This window comes from Aptenodytes forsteri, unplaced genomic scaffold (assembly GCF_000699145.1).
Source record: "Aptenodytes forsteri isolate BGI_AS27 unplaced genomic scaffold, ASM69914v1 Scaffold56, whole genome shotgun sequence".
In the NCBI taxonomy this organism is placed as follows: domain Eukaryota; kingdom Metazoa; phylum Chordata; class Aves; order Sphenisciformes; family Spheniscidae; genus Aptenodytes; species Aptenodytes forsteri.
The window spans coordinates 1817281-1836110 of NW_008796213.1; the positions used below are offsets into that span (position 1 = coordinate 1817281).

Sequence of the window (18830 nt, forward strand, 5' to 3'; positions counted from 1 at the left end):
TCAAAGCAAGAAAGAAAATAAGTGTGCAGGCCTGTTTTATCATCACTAATGTTTTGGGTACCTGTGGACTGAGTGCTCACCTCAAGCATCCTGTGGCATTGTAGAAGATATCAGGGTCAGGTAAAACACTTGACTTTGGGTAATCACGATCTGGCCAGCCCGAGTAAGGGATGAGAACAGCTTCGGTCAGTGTCTGCAGGGCTTCTATAATCAACAGGTGCTTCAGCTGGTCATTGGAGGACAAATTCCACAACAAACCTGCAATATCCCAAATAAAATCAGAGTGGCAAAAAGACTCCCCAACAGTTTGAAAGACCTAATCTCAAACTCCTTGAAGCTAATGAATGAAGGAGCCTACCTGGCACTTGATATCCTGAAGAGGAGCAAAAGAGGGTGATAAGAGTTCACCAGCCCTGATCTGAGGACATAGAAATGGGGCAAAAAAGGGGCACAATTATCCACGTAATTAAAGTCAGATCTCCATATAGTCAGTCTAATGCCTGACCAAGAAGCGCAGTTTTCCATGGCTCTGCATGTGCATTGCCCACCTGTAGCAATCATCTTCTCTGTCACCAAAGTAACACAAGCTAAACAGAGCTAACAACACCGACACCAGCGATCATTCTCCACACTTCCAGGGAGGAATTCATCCCTTCCGATGCCTGGCAGGACTAGTTGCACTTCCAAGTACCAAGTAAAGACCAATGAACAGGAGAATAAACTCGCATGCAAAGGGGGTAGATGGGAGGTACAGAGAGTGAGTTTACAGGTCTTTGGAAATCTGCTGGACGACAGGAGATACCCATTACGAAGTTTCTCTAACACTTGATAGCAAAATTCCTCATAGGAGGGAAAGCTGTTAAACACGGGTTGGCCGTTACTGTCCAGACATTGGTCACTAAACAAATCATAAGTAACGCTACACACCTTGTCTACTCACAATCTCCAAACACCAAAACAAATCTCAAATATAATCTTGTATAATTGATTAGCTTTGCTTATGTTCTATTCCAACAGATGACAATTCTTTTTAAAGTACTCTTCCCCTGGAAAAAGACATGTATTTCTGCTTTTCACTACAAAGGCATTCATTGTTTCTCCAGCTTGCTGCTCTAAGTTTCACAGACCTCCTCCTCCAAACACTGGCAGAGTATTAGTGAATGTTCCTTTCATCAGTTCACAACAAAAAAATGTTTCTTTTGTATCTCCTTACGCTTTGAATTTAATTTCAGCTATTGTGAGCAATAGTAAAATCAAAACAAAGGCCAGCCAGAAGCAGCCCATTCCTTCTTCTGGGATCAGCTCTTCAACCTCTGAATTAGGAAATAAAAGGAAGAATGTACTTTCCTGAAGAATAAGTAAGGCTTATAGGAAATCAGACGTGCAGTCCAAAGGGCATTGGTAAGGGAAGCAGGTTAAGACAGAATGGCACAAATGCAAGGGCACAAAGACAGAATATAACCTTAAAAGGAACAAGTGCATTTTGAATTATAGACAGATACCTAGAATAGAATTGTCAGAACAGAATGAGATGTTGCTCACAGTGTAAATTTTCCAACAAAAATCCTACCTTTACCCACAGGCACTGTCTCACCCGGCTCAGAAGGATTCTCTCAGTGGCATTCTGGGTGTGGATGAATTTGTTCACATCAGAAAATGTCTTTAGGAGTGGGCTCTTTCCTTGCAGCTATACTATAATCTATTCATAGGGGCATAGTTTTCCCTTAGATGGTTATTTGGGAAAATGGGTGGGGTTTCCTTTTAAATTTATATTTCTTTTAATGACAGTTCTGTTTGTGCTGTAGTCTTCCCTGCAGGAAAAATTTTCTTTCATTTCTTAGATTTGTGCTGCATGATAACAAGATCAAGAGGTTAGATACTCCCTGGAGGCTCATCTGGCTTATCTTCAAAAGCTAATCTTTTTTGTTTTTTTTCACGCCACAGCCATTTTACTTTCTGTTCCTCAGTATGCTCTCCAAATACTACAAAATGCCGTTCCTGTCTTGGCTCCTGCATTGTCTCCAAGTGACATCCTCTCCTACTATTCAGGAGTAACCTCATTCCTTTCCTAAGAGATTTGCAAGGCGTTTGTTTGTATGTCAAACAAAGGACAAAGCCTATGGTTCCCTTACTTGTATCAATGATTTTATGAAGCTAGCAAATTCAGTCAATGTGATCTTGAGGAGGTCTCATTCGCCCTAAGAAGAGGTCATATAAGCACAGAAATTGCACAGAGAAACCGGGCAGCTATTTTCTGCACAGGGGCATTAGGTAAACTGGTCTACGGCAGCTTTCAAACCACTGTCATAAGCACAAAGCCACTTTGGTGGGAGTACTGGTTTGGTGCTTTTTGTGTGTTCTCCTGGGATGCACAGACTGTGTGGCAGGACACAGCACTTGCTATAATCAGCATTTACCTCCATACACTTTCATTGCTTTCAGTCTTTTCATAGGACAATACAAGGCACACTGCATGACTATGCTCAGACTGTATTCCTCAGTCTAGGTCTTGAAGAAAATACAGGCCATCAAAACATTCTTTGAGAAGATATGATATGATATGATATGATATGGCTTAATATTAGGCAAGTGTTTGTCTGTATTAACACTGCTGGTACTAATAAGCCAGCGACCTTAAAGATAAGCTTCTAAGGCTGAGATGTACTTATCTCATGTGCACAAGTATTAGATCATATTTCTGACAGGTAATGAAGTACAGTATGAGACAACTTCTGTGTCTCGGAGTTTTAACTTCCTTCTCTCCAAAAACTTCCTCATCTTCATGTATTTTTGTTAGGTGGAGTGCTTTCGTACCATGCTTCCTACACAGCAGTAGAAACAAAAAGCTTTCCTCTGCTGAGCTTAGATGTCTTTATTAATGAGTATCACATGCTTTCGATCCTTGGCCAGGAGTCTTTCACCAGAGTTCAGTGTGGTATTATCAGGTACCAAGACTATTTTACTAATCTCTTAAGGGGGAAGACATTCAGCTAATTATCATATCACACATTTGGAAGTCTCTAATTTACAGTCAGAGTAGGCAAGTAATAAGTATGATGTGGAAAGTCAGATGGGCTTCTCATGCTGATCAGGTGGAAGCCCAAAGGTTCTGCATTAATCTTTTCCTGGAAGTGTTACAACACTGCAGTGCGATTGCATGCATAGCTATGGTATTCCACTATTCCTGTAGGAAGCCAAAGGCAATGCAAGAGGAGAAACAAAACTTGCAGGTGAGCCATCAGTCAGCCAGGGAAACTGTTGCTCAGCGGGGCAACCAACCATTTTGGTAGAAAGGCACTCAGAGGTTTGCATTGTGCTTGGAAAAGCCTTATGTTGCAGCCCTTCTTGGGCTACGTAGTCAATCTGTACAGGACAGTAATTCCAGTGTTTTCTAGATATCACTGTACATGCCAAGATCAACGGGAAGCACTGACCTTAACCTAAGCACTGTTAAGCATATGCTTAACAGTGACTGTCTACCTCCTGTCTGCAGCCCACTCCTTGCCTGCCTTTGAAGTGTGGGCTGGCAAAGAAAGTGGCTGGAAGCAAAGTTAAAATTCTCATAGAAATTCATTCAACCAGGCTGCCATTTGCCCCGTAGGCTCCTTGCAGCTTGCTAGGGAGCTGGCAGAATTGCTCAAGTGACGGCAAAAAGTATGCCCTAGTGCCATTTTCACCAAGGGACCCAGTGTACTTCCTCCTGACTGCAATTTGGTCTTGAACAAAGTGAGAAATACTTCTCTTGGTGTATTTTTAAAGCCATCCCTTGCAACTGATAGGCATGAAGGTATATCAGAATATTTTGCTTTACGCAAACTACAACATCCTGCTTGATATTGCTTAAGTATTTTGTTGGTGTCTTGTATGTTTCATAAGTAAATATTCATGTTCAATGACAGCAGTAATTGCAGAAAGAAGGTGCGCCTTCATCCATTTTCACACTGGTGAAGAGGAAGACAGTAATATTCACAATATCCGTATGAGTTATCCTGCACAAACAGTCAAAGCTTTTGTCAGAAATGATAAAATTGCTAGCAAGAAAAGAGCATTAGCTTTCTGGCCACTGTACCACCATTTTCACTGCTTCCCTCACTGGTGTGTAACAGCACCGAAAGACAATACACTATACAATAAGTTACTAAGTGACCCAATTCTGCATCTGATGAATGTGAAAAACTTTAAAAAATTTTAATGTTGTAGAGCTGTAGAACCGAGCCAAAAGACAACAATACAAAGCTTTGTTCTCCAGCTTAGGGAGCACAGTATTTCAAATACATAAAAGAATGCAGAATTACAGAAGGTCTCAACATGCCTTTGCTTCAAGGCAGGGCTGCTTGACACCTTCTGTATCTTTTCAAGCACTGTTATTTTAATAGCTTGTATTCCTGATATCTTTAAGGACCACTTGAAATAAATCTCCATTTATTCATAATGTTTTCTTCCATTTATAAGATATAAGCCTGCTCTTCCTTTGCATGCTAACTAGAATGAACGTGGGTCACAAGCAGCTGACTTCTAGAGACACACTATGGTCAAACAGGAGTGCAGGGATGAAGTGGTGGGCATTTCTTAACTGGCTGCTGCAAAGCCAACAGGGCAGTAACCACAGGTTTCTTTGTGAGTAATGGTGGACATTTCCTCCCACCATTCCTTCTGCTACACTGATGTACAACAAGAGGTGTAATATGGGGTTTCTGATCCAAAGGGCTCTTCCTTCAAAATTGCAATGGGCCCTACTAATTTTTAACAGTTCTTCCTCAACGACATTGGAAATAAAAGAGTGAGAACATAAGCCCTGCGAAGACTGAATCCAGAATGCAGGTCACTCCACTGATGGTGCCGTATGATCTTTACAGCCAAATGGATGTCCTGCAGGAATTCTCTCCCCTGCACACAGAAAGGAAGCACGCTGTTGCTGTGGCAGTCTTCTGCTTGTCACAGATGTGAGAAAACAGACTCGGGTGTAAACAGCTAGGAGTGAGAGAGCTCAGAGTAGAAATTTGGGGCAGTAGGGTCTGCGGGGAGTAGGACAACCACCTTCTATCCACAGCACCTGACAGTTCTGGGGGACAGTCTTCAACAAGGAGCTCCCAGTATGCACCGGCAGCATACTGTCAAAAAGTGAGGGCTGAGCTGCTGTGTAAGTAGCGGGCATTAATTATGGTCCCAGGCACCTCTGGGACTGCTCACCAAAATGGTTCTACAGAATTTGCTATTTGGAGCCTTACTTTCTTTTCTGGAATATCTAGGACTTTAAGCTTCCTGCAAACAAATAGACTCATGTAATTTCTGAAGAAGCTTTCAGAGGGGAAGTTGAAGTTCCTAGTCTCTTCTTACTGTCTTAAAGACTGGTCTTGAATAAGGACCTTGGAATTTCACCCTAAGGGAAGAGCTTAGAATAGGTGGCAATGTTCTTGTACTTAGTCACTAAACATTGGCCTAAATAAACAATCATGTACCTCACACGAAAGCTTGTGCGCTACTTAAAGCACTTCATGTTTGACTGCACAGAAAACACTACCTGTTATTTGCTTTTTAGTCTCTACATCCCTGGTGTGTCGGAGTAGGCGGAGCAAGAGTGGGATCCCTTTCTGCTCTGACAGTTCCAGTTTGTTGTCGTTGTCCTCAAACACCAAGTTTCTCAGAGCACCACACGCTGCCCGCTGAATGTCCTCGTTCTGAACATCAAGAAACTGTAGAAGTTTGGGGATACCACCAAGTGAGAAAACCTGTGAGGAAAACAAAACACAGCAGAGAATAGTTAGATACTGTAAATGACAAACTCCACCCTCCCTCCCCAGCAAAACTTTAAATAGTCATAGGGACTTTTTTCATTTGCTCCTGTTTGAAAGACTTGAAGCACAGATCACTAATCATTTGGACATGACTGTTAAATTCTGGGCTTTCGTATGAGTCATAGTTAAAATCCACAACTAAGGGAGGCATCATATTTTAATAATTAATATAAGAGAATGAAACTAAATCTCTTCCAGCTTTGCTGCAGATTTGTACTCTCTGACAAGACATTTAACTGCTCTGTATTTTAGCTTCCATGTTGGTGAAATGGATATTTGAGATTTAACTCTGGAACATTTATAAACTGCTTTGAGATTTCTGGTTGTAAAATGTTCCTGATGTGCCAAGTTTGGGTTTTTTTCTCAGCAGCCAGCCTGATGGAAAGACAGTATTTTTCTCTGTTAACTTCTGTGCATGTATTGAAAGTGTATTTAAATAAGAATACATTATACTTAGTGCTTCTTATCTGTGGCATACTGAGAAAAAAAAAGTAAACTAGTAAACTTTAAAATGTAGACCATTAAACATCGTAAGCTAGTTAACTACTGAACCACCCACATTTAACAAAGACTACTCTTCAGTGTCTAAATCTTTAGAAAATGAGGTTTTGGCCCCAAATGAGTGAAGAATTAAGAAGATGTTACTTTACAGCAGCTGTATGAAAACAAATAGTTTCCAAATTCTACATGTTGTGGCAAATGATGAATCCCATATGAGCTGTGATGTGACATAAGCAAGCCTTGGCTCATTTAGGAATGAGTTTACTATGGAAAACACCTTACATTCATGTACAATTGAGGACGGTTTCCTCTGGCATCTCAAAATGCCATATGGTTTTGTGGACAAACTCGTCCTTGTGTAGAATCAACAGCATGTGAAAGACTTAGAAATCTGATACAACTGTTTTGAGTAGTCCAGAGTTTAATGATAGAAAGAATTCAATATGACTGACAGGTGTTGGCAACACGAAGAAATGAAATGTAACAAAGCCTTTTGCCCTTCATGCCCTGGCAAACTACACTGCCTGCCTGCCTTTCCTCTGATTCTGTTGTACAAAAGGCACAGTTTCTTGCTGCTGCACTGCTGACCTGATTCCCCCTGATTCAACAATCATCTAGATGCTAACAGAATGAAATACGGAAATGTATGTCTTGAGGTAAGTGGAGCATAGAACACGCTGAAGGCACCTACTTTATTACAGCAGATAAGCCCTTTTGACACCAATACCGTAGCTGGTTGGTTTTTTTAAACACTTATGCAGGCTTTCTGTTGGTAATTTTAAGTGATTTATAAACTCTTGTAAAAGAAGTGGTGCTGTTTTGACCTAATGTGCAGAGGAGAATTTACAAAAGCTATTGATTGGTCTGTCTAAATTTTCATCGGTAGACAAAATTCACCAAAACACTGTAAGACCACAAGTTCACGAGAAAAAGAAAAGCCACTAGACCCACAGACTATCAGGTATCGGGGAACAAAGCATCGGGAGACAAAGAAAAGGAATGCAGGCTGAAAGGCTAAAAAGGGGAAACAGGACAATGCCAATGTGAACAAGTCTGATGGGCACCAAACAGAAAAACTCATCTAGTTTATGTGGGATAGACAGGAAAATAGAAGGCGGCTTCAGGCTGACTGCTCCGATTTGAACTCTGTTGCTCATCCACTTGTTTTTCAGGGAAGCTGCCTGAGAGAGGTTTGAATAATAAACCACCTTCAAACATTCAATTCTGAAGCTCTGTCCTCAGACTGAAGTTAAGGCTGCTAATTGTACTGGTGTTTTTTTCCAAAACGGACTTTGATCTACTGTGAAGCAAGTTAAAACTACCAAAGGACCGAGTGATGTTTGCCTGTCACTGAACTGGACTGCATATACATGAATACGGAGTTAAGGCTGAGATTACGTATGAATAATAGTAAGCAAATTATGAAACAAAGCATGTGTAAGAATTTTTTTTTTAAATGATTGAAATAAACAACCACTTTACACATTAATGTAGAGAACTGTTCAGCAAGAGAGCCATGATTGTGTTCGATAGTGAAATTTAAAGAAAAGGAAGAAGAGAATATTTTTAATATGCCCTTTCAAAAAACTTGTAAGAGACTTAACAAGTCTCTTGTAAGAGACTTAACAAATTTGGCTAATCCAAACAACGTATTAATGCAGTTGTGCAGTCCCAGCAAGCCCTTACCAGTTTGGCTAATCCAAACACTGTATTAACTCATGCGTGCAGTCCTAGCAAACCCTGAAGCTTGGATAAGTTTGCACTGTACTCCAGAGTTTCTATTTCTGGGATATTTCTGTACCAACGGTGTAAGCATGCCAGTCAAAAATGAGAGACAGGAGCAATTATATTGACAAAAAGTTCAGACTTTACAACTTACTCATAAAGGCTGAAAGAACTATCTTCATTTGGCCTGAAAAAGAGCAGACTAAGTGGGTATACACTTAGCAGCTTTAACATACATGAAAAAACACTATAAAAGGGACAGAAAAATAGACATTTTTCTCCATATCCATCAGGATAGGATAGAAACTAACCAACTCAGTTTGCAAAAGGGAGATTTAAGTTATACTTTAGGAATAACTAGTAAGAGTTGTAAAGCTCTTTGTCTGCAGGAGCTTGTGGGATCCTAACTGATGTGACTTTTCAAAAGTTGGTCATAACCATCTGTAATTACAGATGGTTTGGGTGAATTCTTGATGTCCCTTCTTACCCTACATTTCTGTGTTTCCTATCACAAAATCCTAAAGACCAAACTTTAGCTAGCATAGACCAGTACCATTCCACTGATTTAAAAGAATCTGCAGCAAAAAGCATCAACATATATTAGGGAAAATATTCAACATCAGTATCCTACAAGGTTTCTTGGAATGCCTTTTCTTCATGTTGGCACACAGTGCCATACAGTATAGAAAGTTATTTGCTCTACCTGATTGTAACTCACGTAAAAATAATTACTTACTTTTCTTCTGGCATCTGCTTTCTGGAAGCACTCATGCTGTATGAAAGTCACTGCAGCAAGAATCCTAGGTGTGGACTGTGTATTTTCACTCTTCAGTATGCTCACTGCACGCTCCAGAGTCATTTCCCCTTCTGGGCTCCTTAAAAGTACAGGCAGAGGAAATACAGTGAAGCAAGACTGCAGAAAAATCATCATTTAGCCTGTGAAATTTCTTGTAATACCAAGATTTTCATATTTTTCAAGTAACTTCAGCTTTTCTTCGAAAATTATTCCCTTTCCAGTAGCAGAAAATATTATAAAAGCTTTAAGAGATACTAATATTCTGGGGGAAGAGAAAATCATAAATGGAAGTGTTGCAACACTAAGAGGCTCTGGACAAAGCAAGTCATGCTTCAAATTATAAAAATAAAATGGAAACATCAGTGGATAGAGGACTAAGATCCAAAGAAGGCCATAATCAAATTAGAGTGTCTTTTACGGATCATGAAGATACCTTGATGTTTTTCTCAGTAATGTGGTGATTGCTTTTTTATATCTGTTTTCATGCCTTTCTTCAGTTTCTCAGTCCCCGGACTACACATATGCAAGGCTCAGTACCTGCTTTTTTCAAGCTTATAGAAGTTGTTCTGGTTTGAAATAGATTAGCAAAGCCTTTTTTCAGGTGGGACAAAATAAAAACACCACTCATTAAATCGATTATGTACATCGCCTGTGGTAGGATTAAAAATATATGTGGCCATTTTCCTCCCAACTTCCAGCATGTTTGCTTGAATAATAATTGTGTTAGACAACCATACAAAAAACTGGAAAAAGAGGTCACCAGACCCATTTTTTCCCCGGTAAATGGAACATAAAACAATTCATGGCACAATCAGGTGCATTAGCTCTGGGACAGGTGGTAATGTTCCCCAGCCTTTTTACTTTCTGTTTCAAATACTCTCCACCCAGAGAAAAAAAAGGAAAAAACAAGCAAACAAAAAAACCAAAACAAAACAAGAAAAAGTGGACAAAACCATGAGAATTCTATTTTTTTTTAAACCAAATAATTTTGTAGAACCAGATCCCAAGCTGGCCAGACAGGGATCAGAGAGCAGTCTGTGAACCACAGTCAAACAAGTAGTCATTGGCAATAATTCCTTGCTTCAGAGCTACCAGAATCAGAATGGTTTACTTGATAATAATCTCAGTAAGTGCATTTAAAATTAAAAACTTTGACAGCTCTGAGAGTGTCTCAATAAAGCACTGGCAGGAGTGAAAAAGCCTAGAAGTCCAGGCTTGCCCAGAATGGGCTGCAGAGGAGCAAGGTAGACAAACCAGGCAGATTTCTCACAGGGAATCTTGCTACAAATGCATTGAAATCTGACTCTTTTCCCCAAAATATTTATGATGAACTCATGAGCTCTGAGACAAAAATGGATTTTGTTGGAATTTTTCCTGCCAGCTACACTGTAAATCAACATCTGCTGCTTGCTTTTGCTAAGGTAAAAGACAATTAGTATGGCTGCAAGGACAGCAAAAAAATGAAGAACAATTTCAATGCACCTGTTGCAAATGGAATTATACTCCCATACCCTGAGGTTTCCACCTGCCTTTGTATTTCCCTTTGGTATAAATCATGTTATTTCTTGTCTTCTCCCTGCCTCTGAGTTAGTGTTTTGAGCAAATACGCTGCATCTATAGGTGCTGCAGCATGCTTGTGCACGACAAAGATGAAATGAAGGAGACAGTGTGTTGAAGATGTCAATGGAGAGGTTAAATCAAAGTGAAATTAGACAGAACTATGGTTAGTATCTCTAGTGCCCTGGGCTCTGGTCTGGCAATGCTTACAGCTTCCAGGTTTTCAGAATTTACTGCAGCCCCGATATAAAACAAAGTAGCTACTAAGTTACTCTAAGTTGCAAGTCGGATGTACTGATCAGAAACCTACTTGAAGATCTTGAACAATGAGTAATGGAAAAAAGCCAGATCATATTTCTTCTTCTTACTCTCTTCTAAGTGGAACAGAAAAACAGGCTTTTCAAGCTTGGGTTTTAGTCAGGTTTCTTAAATCAACAAGGGTTTTGTGACCATGTTATATATATGCACATGTGAGCACGCTGACTCATTAATGCCTGTTAGTCATTGCAATAACTTTGGAGCCCTTTAACCAAACTCAGTCACCTTCTACAGAGCGGCAGACATCTCCGATATATTAAATTGTGAGTCATTTCAGTGACTAACAGCAGAGAAGGACTCTATCCACGCACTTTCCAAGGTCAAGATTGCTGCATGAGCTGATCCCTCATGGGACACCAGAGAATCTACATGGGAACTCAGCCTCAGGATGCCAGGGATGTCCCAGAGTAGTAAAGGTCCATCAGCAGTCACTGCCAGGCTGAGACAGACGCATGTACAGCCAGAGATGAAAGGTCTAAGCGCTGGGCGTGGAGATCTGCACTGAGACTGAGAGCAGCCCACTGTTCACCAGTTATCCCTTCATGGCTGATACTCCTTCACGTACAGTAGCCAAATTCTTTCTCTCCTGTTGTGCACTGCCATACTAGGATTGCTCCTCACTGGATAAAAAGAACATTCACTAATGTTTTATCTGACAGTAGTAAAGGGTGCAATATAATCCTTGACCCTCAATGGTATTCAAAAAGTTGCACCATCCTAACTTTTGTCAAAATAGAATTTGATGCAATGATTCCATCCTACCCTCAAAACATTTACAGGCAAACTTAATAGCCATGTGGCTGGTTAGCATGTGTAATGACAACAAACAAATGGACGTTCAGGCAACGGTTGTTAAACAGAACAATGATTTGACAAGTTCTGACTTCACCTTAATTGCCAGAATATAACATTTTTGAGATATATACACTGTGTTGTCTAACCATTTTGTGACAGCTCTCAGCACATTTAGAGGTGAGATTCTGTAAGTAGCTGCTTCTCAGGCAGCTTCAGGTTGAATCTCTCTCTCCCCTAAGCCCTTGATATGAGGATGCTTTTAACTGCTTCACTTTACCAGAAGATACAGAGATAGCATCTCTATACTCTGATTTTTCTACTTTGATTTCATAGCATGAGCAAATTTTTCTACAGGAAGTTTGAAAACTCTTTTATATACATTTCAAATACTATACACAGTTAGTCCACTACTTCTCTTTTACCTCACACAACTATTTTACATCCTCTTAATTAACCTTGGAAAGACTTACAGTGTGATTCACATAAAAAAGTACAAATTTCTGGAAAAATCAAATTACTCAGAAAATAGGCTTATCTTTTTTTTTGCCCCCTTCCATTATTAAGGGAGCAACAGGTAAGGGAGCAATACATCAGATAATGCAACCTTAAAATCAAAGAGAATGGGAAATGACAAGAAATGTGAAAGTCTCTACTAACTTCTTAAACTGAGAAGTCTTGTCAGAAGAAATTACTGTACTACTGGTGGAATGATGGACTTAAGTGAAATATCTCTGATTTGACAGCAGTGTATACCCCAAAGCAAAATGTCATCTATGACATTTTAAATACTTAATTCTACTTCAAACTGTGCAGTAGCTAGATGTGGATGAACCAGAATGTAATGCAACCAAAATAGGACTTCTGCATCAAGCCCTTCCAATGACAAGAATTACAAGGGGAGTTATTAAATCTGTATTTTAGATGTCTGAAAACAGTAATAATGTATGTGGATATCATACTCATGTTAGTACATAAGCATATGTAACAAATACTGACTTCAGTCAGCTAAAATGGCTATAGTTTCTTCATCATCATTTAAGACTCTAGTGGTGCAAATCTCTTATGGAATTGTATCTTAAATGCTGCCTTTCACCATCCTCTTCACTAATATATTTTACAGAGACTTTTTTAAACTTTGGATAGAGTAAAGAGCCCCTCACTCCCCCAAAAACCTAGCTATGAAACTAAAATAGAACCTAGGATATTTGAAAATCTAAACAAGATATGTACAAGTAAATTAAATAGTCAGAAGTACTGAGATAAATGAAATCTGTAAACATCTGCAAAAGGAACTTTAGAAGCTTTCACAGCACTTCCAATTGTTTTCCTCTGTAATTTCCAGCAAAAGCTGAGCTTAAAAACTGGCATTTAAGGAATTAAGCTGTCAAAAAGATTTCCATCAGGTCACAAATCTTCCACCTGGAGTTCAGCATGGTCTCAAGCAAGCCACTTGCACAATGACTGAAGACAGATGTTTACATCTGCAGGTATGAAAAACACTTTGGTTGATGTTTATGCAGGCAGACAACCAGACTCCAGTGTCTGCACCTGCAAAAGAAGAACCAAAATTGCTCCTACACAAAATTAAATATCAAAATTGCTGGTTGTGGCTCAGAAACACACTCAAGAATGTGCTTAAAGTTAAGTAAATGAATAAGTCAATGGGATATATGCCTGTTTGTAAATTGTATTCCTGAGAAACAAAGTCCTCCCAGGTACCTACTTTCAACATCACTACTCCCAATTCCTTAGCTGTTGTGAGCTCTCAGCTGTTTTTTCTGGACTTACTTGCTGTAAAGACTGAATACTTAAGAGTCACATCATTAATATCAGATCTCTTAACTCCTGCATCACCCAGAGGTGAAAATTTCAATCCAGATCAGATGTGGGCACAAGACCATATATCTTTGTAAATCTAGTCATAACACACAACATGTAGCTGACGACAGAAAATACCTGACCTGTACATAGCAGTGACATCAGATGATGCCTCATCTCACACAGTAGCAAATTTAGAAAAAGAAGAAAGGTAGCCTTCAGAAAAATGAACTTAACAGCTACACAGTTATAGAAAAAGAGACATTTCTTAATAACACTGTTACAAATTACACCATGATTAACTTACATAATAAACCTTGGGATCCTATTTGGATTATGAAACAACAACAGAAACCACAGTAGACAGTGCAAGTAACCATCTCCTGTTTACCAAGTGGTTTGTTCTGTCCATTGAACCTTAAGAACTCTGGAAACAAGCGGAATTGTTCTAAAATGAAAAAAATATTCACTCCTGAGGGGAATTTCAGAACTGATAAATTTTCTCTTTTGAAAATGGAACCAATTTTAGACATTCTGAAATCTCTGGAAAGGAATTTCAGGGGGGAAAAAAAGTAATTCTGGGAAAAAAAAAAAGAATGCTTCTAAGATTTTAAACAATTTTTCTGAAGTCTGGGGGCAGCTTTGGGAATTTATGCCATGGAGCTAACAGGGCTTCATAATAAGATAGCATCCTCAGAGCACGTAGGATCTCATGGTAGTGAGAAGCTCTGGGGTCCTGAGATTCAGAGCAGTTTATATTTGTTCTAGGGATGGATGATGCTACAGAGCTAAGAGAAATTTCTGCCTGTGTTTTAACTGAAGTTTACCAAAACTAAAAAGTTTCCTTGAAACGATGAAGGATTTTTAACTGGAAATTGTCAGTCTGCCAAAAGCTGCTTCACTGGTTGATTTCTGACCTATTCTCGTGAGAACCAGTGCTGAAATCATCCGGTCTCTTATGAGCACAAAATTTGCCAATGCGTTACTGTGTATTGTGACTTAGGTTGTAAATTACTCCGTGACTACTTCATGTCTCCTTATAAAATTGATTTAACTCTTGGCAAAAGGGGGGTCCCAAACCTGAGCAGGAGGTGTGGACCCTGCAGTATGTACATACTCATACATTTTTTCTCCCTTTCCTGTTGCACTGGAAGTGGACTTTTAAAAGCAAACCTACTTTCTGCATCCTCTGCACTGACATTTCATACGCTGTGTTGGCTGCTGAACCATAAGCTGCCAGTTTACTTTCTCTTTTTAAACAAACAGGTTCCTTTCAGCTCTGACTGAAGCTGAACCAGAACCAAGTCCTGCATTGTGCTTACCCTAGCTGAGATCCATTGATGGTGACTTGTTCGCTCTGCAGGAAACCATTTCTCCCTGCTGCTGCCATAGCAGCTGTCAATGGCAACCTCTTCCCATCTGTTTCTGCAGCCACACTGGTTATTGAAGTTGGCTGGGAAGCTTCCCTCCTGGTCTGTGTGCTTTTGAAAGTAGTTTGGTACCAGCTGGACCTTAAAGATTGCCTGTTTTGAGACCCCAAACAGGAAGCAATTGGTGATCTCGCTTGTCCTGTCGCACTGCCTGAGGTCAGGTAGTTCTCTTTCTCCAAAAGGTGGGTCATACTGTGACTGTTGCCTGCTTGATGGTACAGAGGTACAGTGGGGCTGGGGTAGACACCATCAAGGACGGCATCATTAATAGCCCCCATGTTGGAGTGTCTCTTAAAAGAGCGTCCCCTGTTCACTGAATCACGAAGAGTGTAACCAACAATTTCAGACCGAGCATATCTTGGTGGGACAGTCCCACTGGATCTCCTGCTATCTCCATGCCTCATGGAGAATCCAGTTGAAATCCCTCCGTCGTAGTGAAAATCACTGGACACATACGCCAATCTTTCAGGACCTCGTTGGGGTGAAACCTCTAGTCTCTTCAGAGGCTGTCTTTGCGCTCTCTCTTCCACTGTCTTGTAAGTAATCCTCGTCCCCCAGCCATTTGTATAAGAGGATGGTGAGGCCACCTGTTCAAGGGTGCATAAAAGAACAGGAGTCACAGTAAGATCACAGCATTTAGGATTAATAGCAAAGACACCAAACCAAAAAAGTAAAGATAAAAATTCTAAGGTCTGCTATCAGAATCAGAAAACAAAATGTGAACATCACCAATATTGTGTATTAAATGGGATTCTGCAACACTTCTTTGTATCTGCCTAATGAAGGCAGGAAGAAGCACGGTCTACACATTAGGAGACAAAGTCTAAGCATCTAGTCTTCTGTCATTAACTCAAAATAGGTGCGTAAGTCAATTATGCCTGGTAGCGAACAGTCTGCTTATTAATGGAGATTTTAGTTTCAGTTTGAAAATCCTTGGGGATTAACACCCACATCTGCTACTAAAATTAAATTCAAGGCTGTCCAATAGACAGAAGAAAATTAATCAGTCAGATATCAAAATATTATACTAAAGTGTCTGCATATTGCTATAAACCTTATTAATATAAGGTTATTTAGCCCTCCTGTTCACTTTGTGGTAGGATTTAGTAAAAAGAGATAGTCCCTTCCCTGTTTGCCTAGCCTCTTAAAAATGAAGGAGATTACATAACATTCCAAGGAAACCAAAATGACCATTTCACCATCTCAATGGTTTCCCTAATTCTACAGTTGCAATTTAAGATTATTTTTCTTTTCCTGTCCCTAATGGGCGTGGACAGTAATGGATCATCATCTTGTTTTGTAAGTTTCTCTTTTCTAAACTCAACAAACCCACTTCCTGCAACCTTTCTTTGTAGGATGTGTCTTCAAGATTCTTACTGTTTAGGTGCCATTTGGGGCCTCTCCAATTTTTCTACCTTTTTCTTATGCTCTAAATTGGACATCATACTCTACTCAAGACTATCTGGCCTTGAAATAAAGGAGTCATGACCCAATTTTTTAAAAATCAGTAAGCATAGTGTCATCCAGCCATAAATCAAAGCCCCATATATTCTATTTCCATGCTGTATTAGAGTTTTGTAATATTAAAGACATTTTTTATGGTAAACTGAGAAGCTTACACAAGTTATTAATTGAAGGGACAGCACTTAGCAGACAGTGGCCAGACTGAAATCCCTTAATTTCACTGTTGAGTTACTGAGGGTGATAACTGACTCATAAAAGGAGTAAAGGTTGCTGAATCTAGTAGGCTGAGGCAAGGATCATTGGATGTATCTGTTTATTCTACAGAAGCTATGCAAGGATATCTTTATCTTTTGTTTGGGGATAAGGAAATGAATGCTTTTCTGAAATACTAGACCTTGTGGCTTTTTCTGGCTTTCACACAGGACAAATAGTCTCTCTCTGTATTTAAGTAAATGTATTTAATGTATTTAAGTAAATGGTTCTACCTCTATTTTTTTTTTTTAATTCTGTTTTTTTCCCCCCCTTGCCTGGAAAACTGTAGTATTTTCCTGTGGTTCCTATGTCACCTCCAGTTTTCCTCTTGTCACCCTCTTCTAGAAAGAAGAGATTCACATCAAATATTATGGTCTGGATGATAGGTGAGAACAGAGGATAGGAGGACAGAGAAGGAAATGTATTTAAGTAAATGGTTCTACCTCTACGCATACAGAGCTGGACCTGCTTCATTAACTGGCCAGAAGCTGGGCTATTTCCTTTAATGAGAATAAGCAGTTCTTGAGTAATCTAAAATTAAGAAAGGATTGGCCCCTACGTATACAGCTATTTATTAAATAAGTATTTCTGTTCCCAAGCTGAATTGGTTTCAGTTTACTAATGTTGATCATGCAGCAGCATTGCTATTGAGCTATGTGTTGATTTCCCAGTCATATGGTTGCTCCCTCAAATAGGTTCATACCAGTTATGAGCTGTGTCACAAACCCTGCAGAAAACCAATTATTTATCTCAGCATTCAGGCCATGAACCCAAGAAAAGCTGGTCAAAATAACAAGTGAATTTATGATTAGACAGTTTAGAAACACCATTGTATTCCAAGGACTGTACTGCTGAAATTCTTGTAATGCTAAAACAGGTTATAATAGGATTATTTTAAATGATAAAGATCACTCTACCTGCCATCATGAAACTAAAGCAATCTGTTTTCCTGTGGTTTTGGATGCTTAATTCCCTAACCTCTTTCACCACTCCTACCTATGTCATTCGTTACCCTGCGGGATCGCTGGACTTCCTCTAGCAACCTCCAACTGTTCAGCTGGGTGAGTGGCAGCACAGCCTCCGGCCGCTTTGAGCTACCGATGTGCTGACCGACCTGCTGCCTGGTGGGACGGATAAAGATCTGACTTGTCACAGCCTTTGCCTTAGTGGAGTGCTAATACGGTTTTTAATTTTCTACCCTGATGCCAATCCTCACAAAACCAACAGGATTGCAGAAAGCTTGTCTGTACAACTGAGCTGAATTTAGCCATTGGGCTCAGAAGTCACCAGAAGGGGGAAAAATGTTAACAAATCTCAGTTGTAAAAACCTCCTTTTCTAGAAATCAGGCTTTAAAAAGCAAACAAGCGAGCAAGCAAACCTTGAAACACCATCTACATGCTATTATTTGTGGAAACAAAATGGATAAACTCTGCATGTGATATTATATTTATTTCTATTCATTGTCTTCTTTTCCTCACCTGGTTTGACTGATAATATGAGAAACCATAGGGAGTTCTTGGTGCAAAATCATTTTCGGTAATCCCCATGTTATAGACGCGCTCTGGAACACTGGATGCACGGTGCAAACTGCCTGTAACCAAAGACTAATATTAGTAAGATTTTAACAAAACATGATACTGTTATAAAGGATGATTTACAGTACTAGGGAAATGTCCCAGTCTGCGCTGCCATTAATATATTTAAGCTGAGAATCAGACAGGTAAATGATGGAAAGAGGTTTGCATTCAAAGTGTTTCCCATTCAAAACCGGGCTAAGCAAAGCTTTTTGAGGACACAAGCTATTTTTTCAGCTTCCTATTTATTTTACTTAAGACATCTTTTTAACTTTTAGAAGTCTTGTTGTTCATGTGGCTATTTAATGAAAAATGTTTTAACATAAGCAAGCTGATATTTTAAATATCCCAGATAATGAGAGATTATTAAGTACTGAGAAATGGTATCACTGAACAGCTACTAAGAACACTTTTTTTCCACTGTAACCACTTTGAATATATATGCATGGTTTACATTAGAGGCTGACAATAACATGCACAGTACACAAGAAATTAAAATATTGCAGCTGTAGATTGTAGATGAGAAACATGGGTTGATGTGTATACCTCTGTTACTGTGCACCCTAGAGATACAATTTTCACGATGTACCACTGTAAATAAATAGCATACACTGAGTATAGACTGTTTATTTCATAGTTGTCTACCTTAACCGCTGGTGTTTCTTCTCCCTTAGGTGCTAGTTTAATGACAATATATTGGAGCAAGTAACGCTTCGCTAGTCTTCTCAGTGCTTAACCCAAAGAGCATGAAAAGTCCATGAACAAATTCCATGGCTTATGGAGGCACGTGGCATATGATGCTGT

General features: G+C 39.5%; 1 protein-coding gene across 1 annotated transcript in view; it reads right to left on the bottom strand.

The window, feature by feature from the left end:
- Positions 1–18038, bottom strand: part of PKP2 (plakophilin 2) — a 36460-nt gene extending 18422 nt beyond the window's left edge. The window contains exons 1-5 of the mRNA XM_009288340.2: positions 17931–18038; positions 14628–15322; positions 8758–8896; positions 5522–5729; positions 81–258 (exon numbers count right to left, since the gene is read on the bottom strand). Coding sequence (XP_009286615.1) covers positions 81–258; positions 5522–5729; positions 8758–8896; positions 14628–15322; positions 17931–17999 — 1289 coding nt within the window. The 5' untranslated portion in view covers positions 18000–18038. The remainder of the gene's footprint in view (positions 1–80; positions 259–5521; positions 5730–8757; positions 8897–14627; positions 15323–17930) is intronic.
- Between the last annotated feature and the right edge of the window lie 792 nt (positions 18039–18830).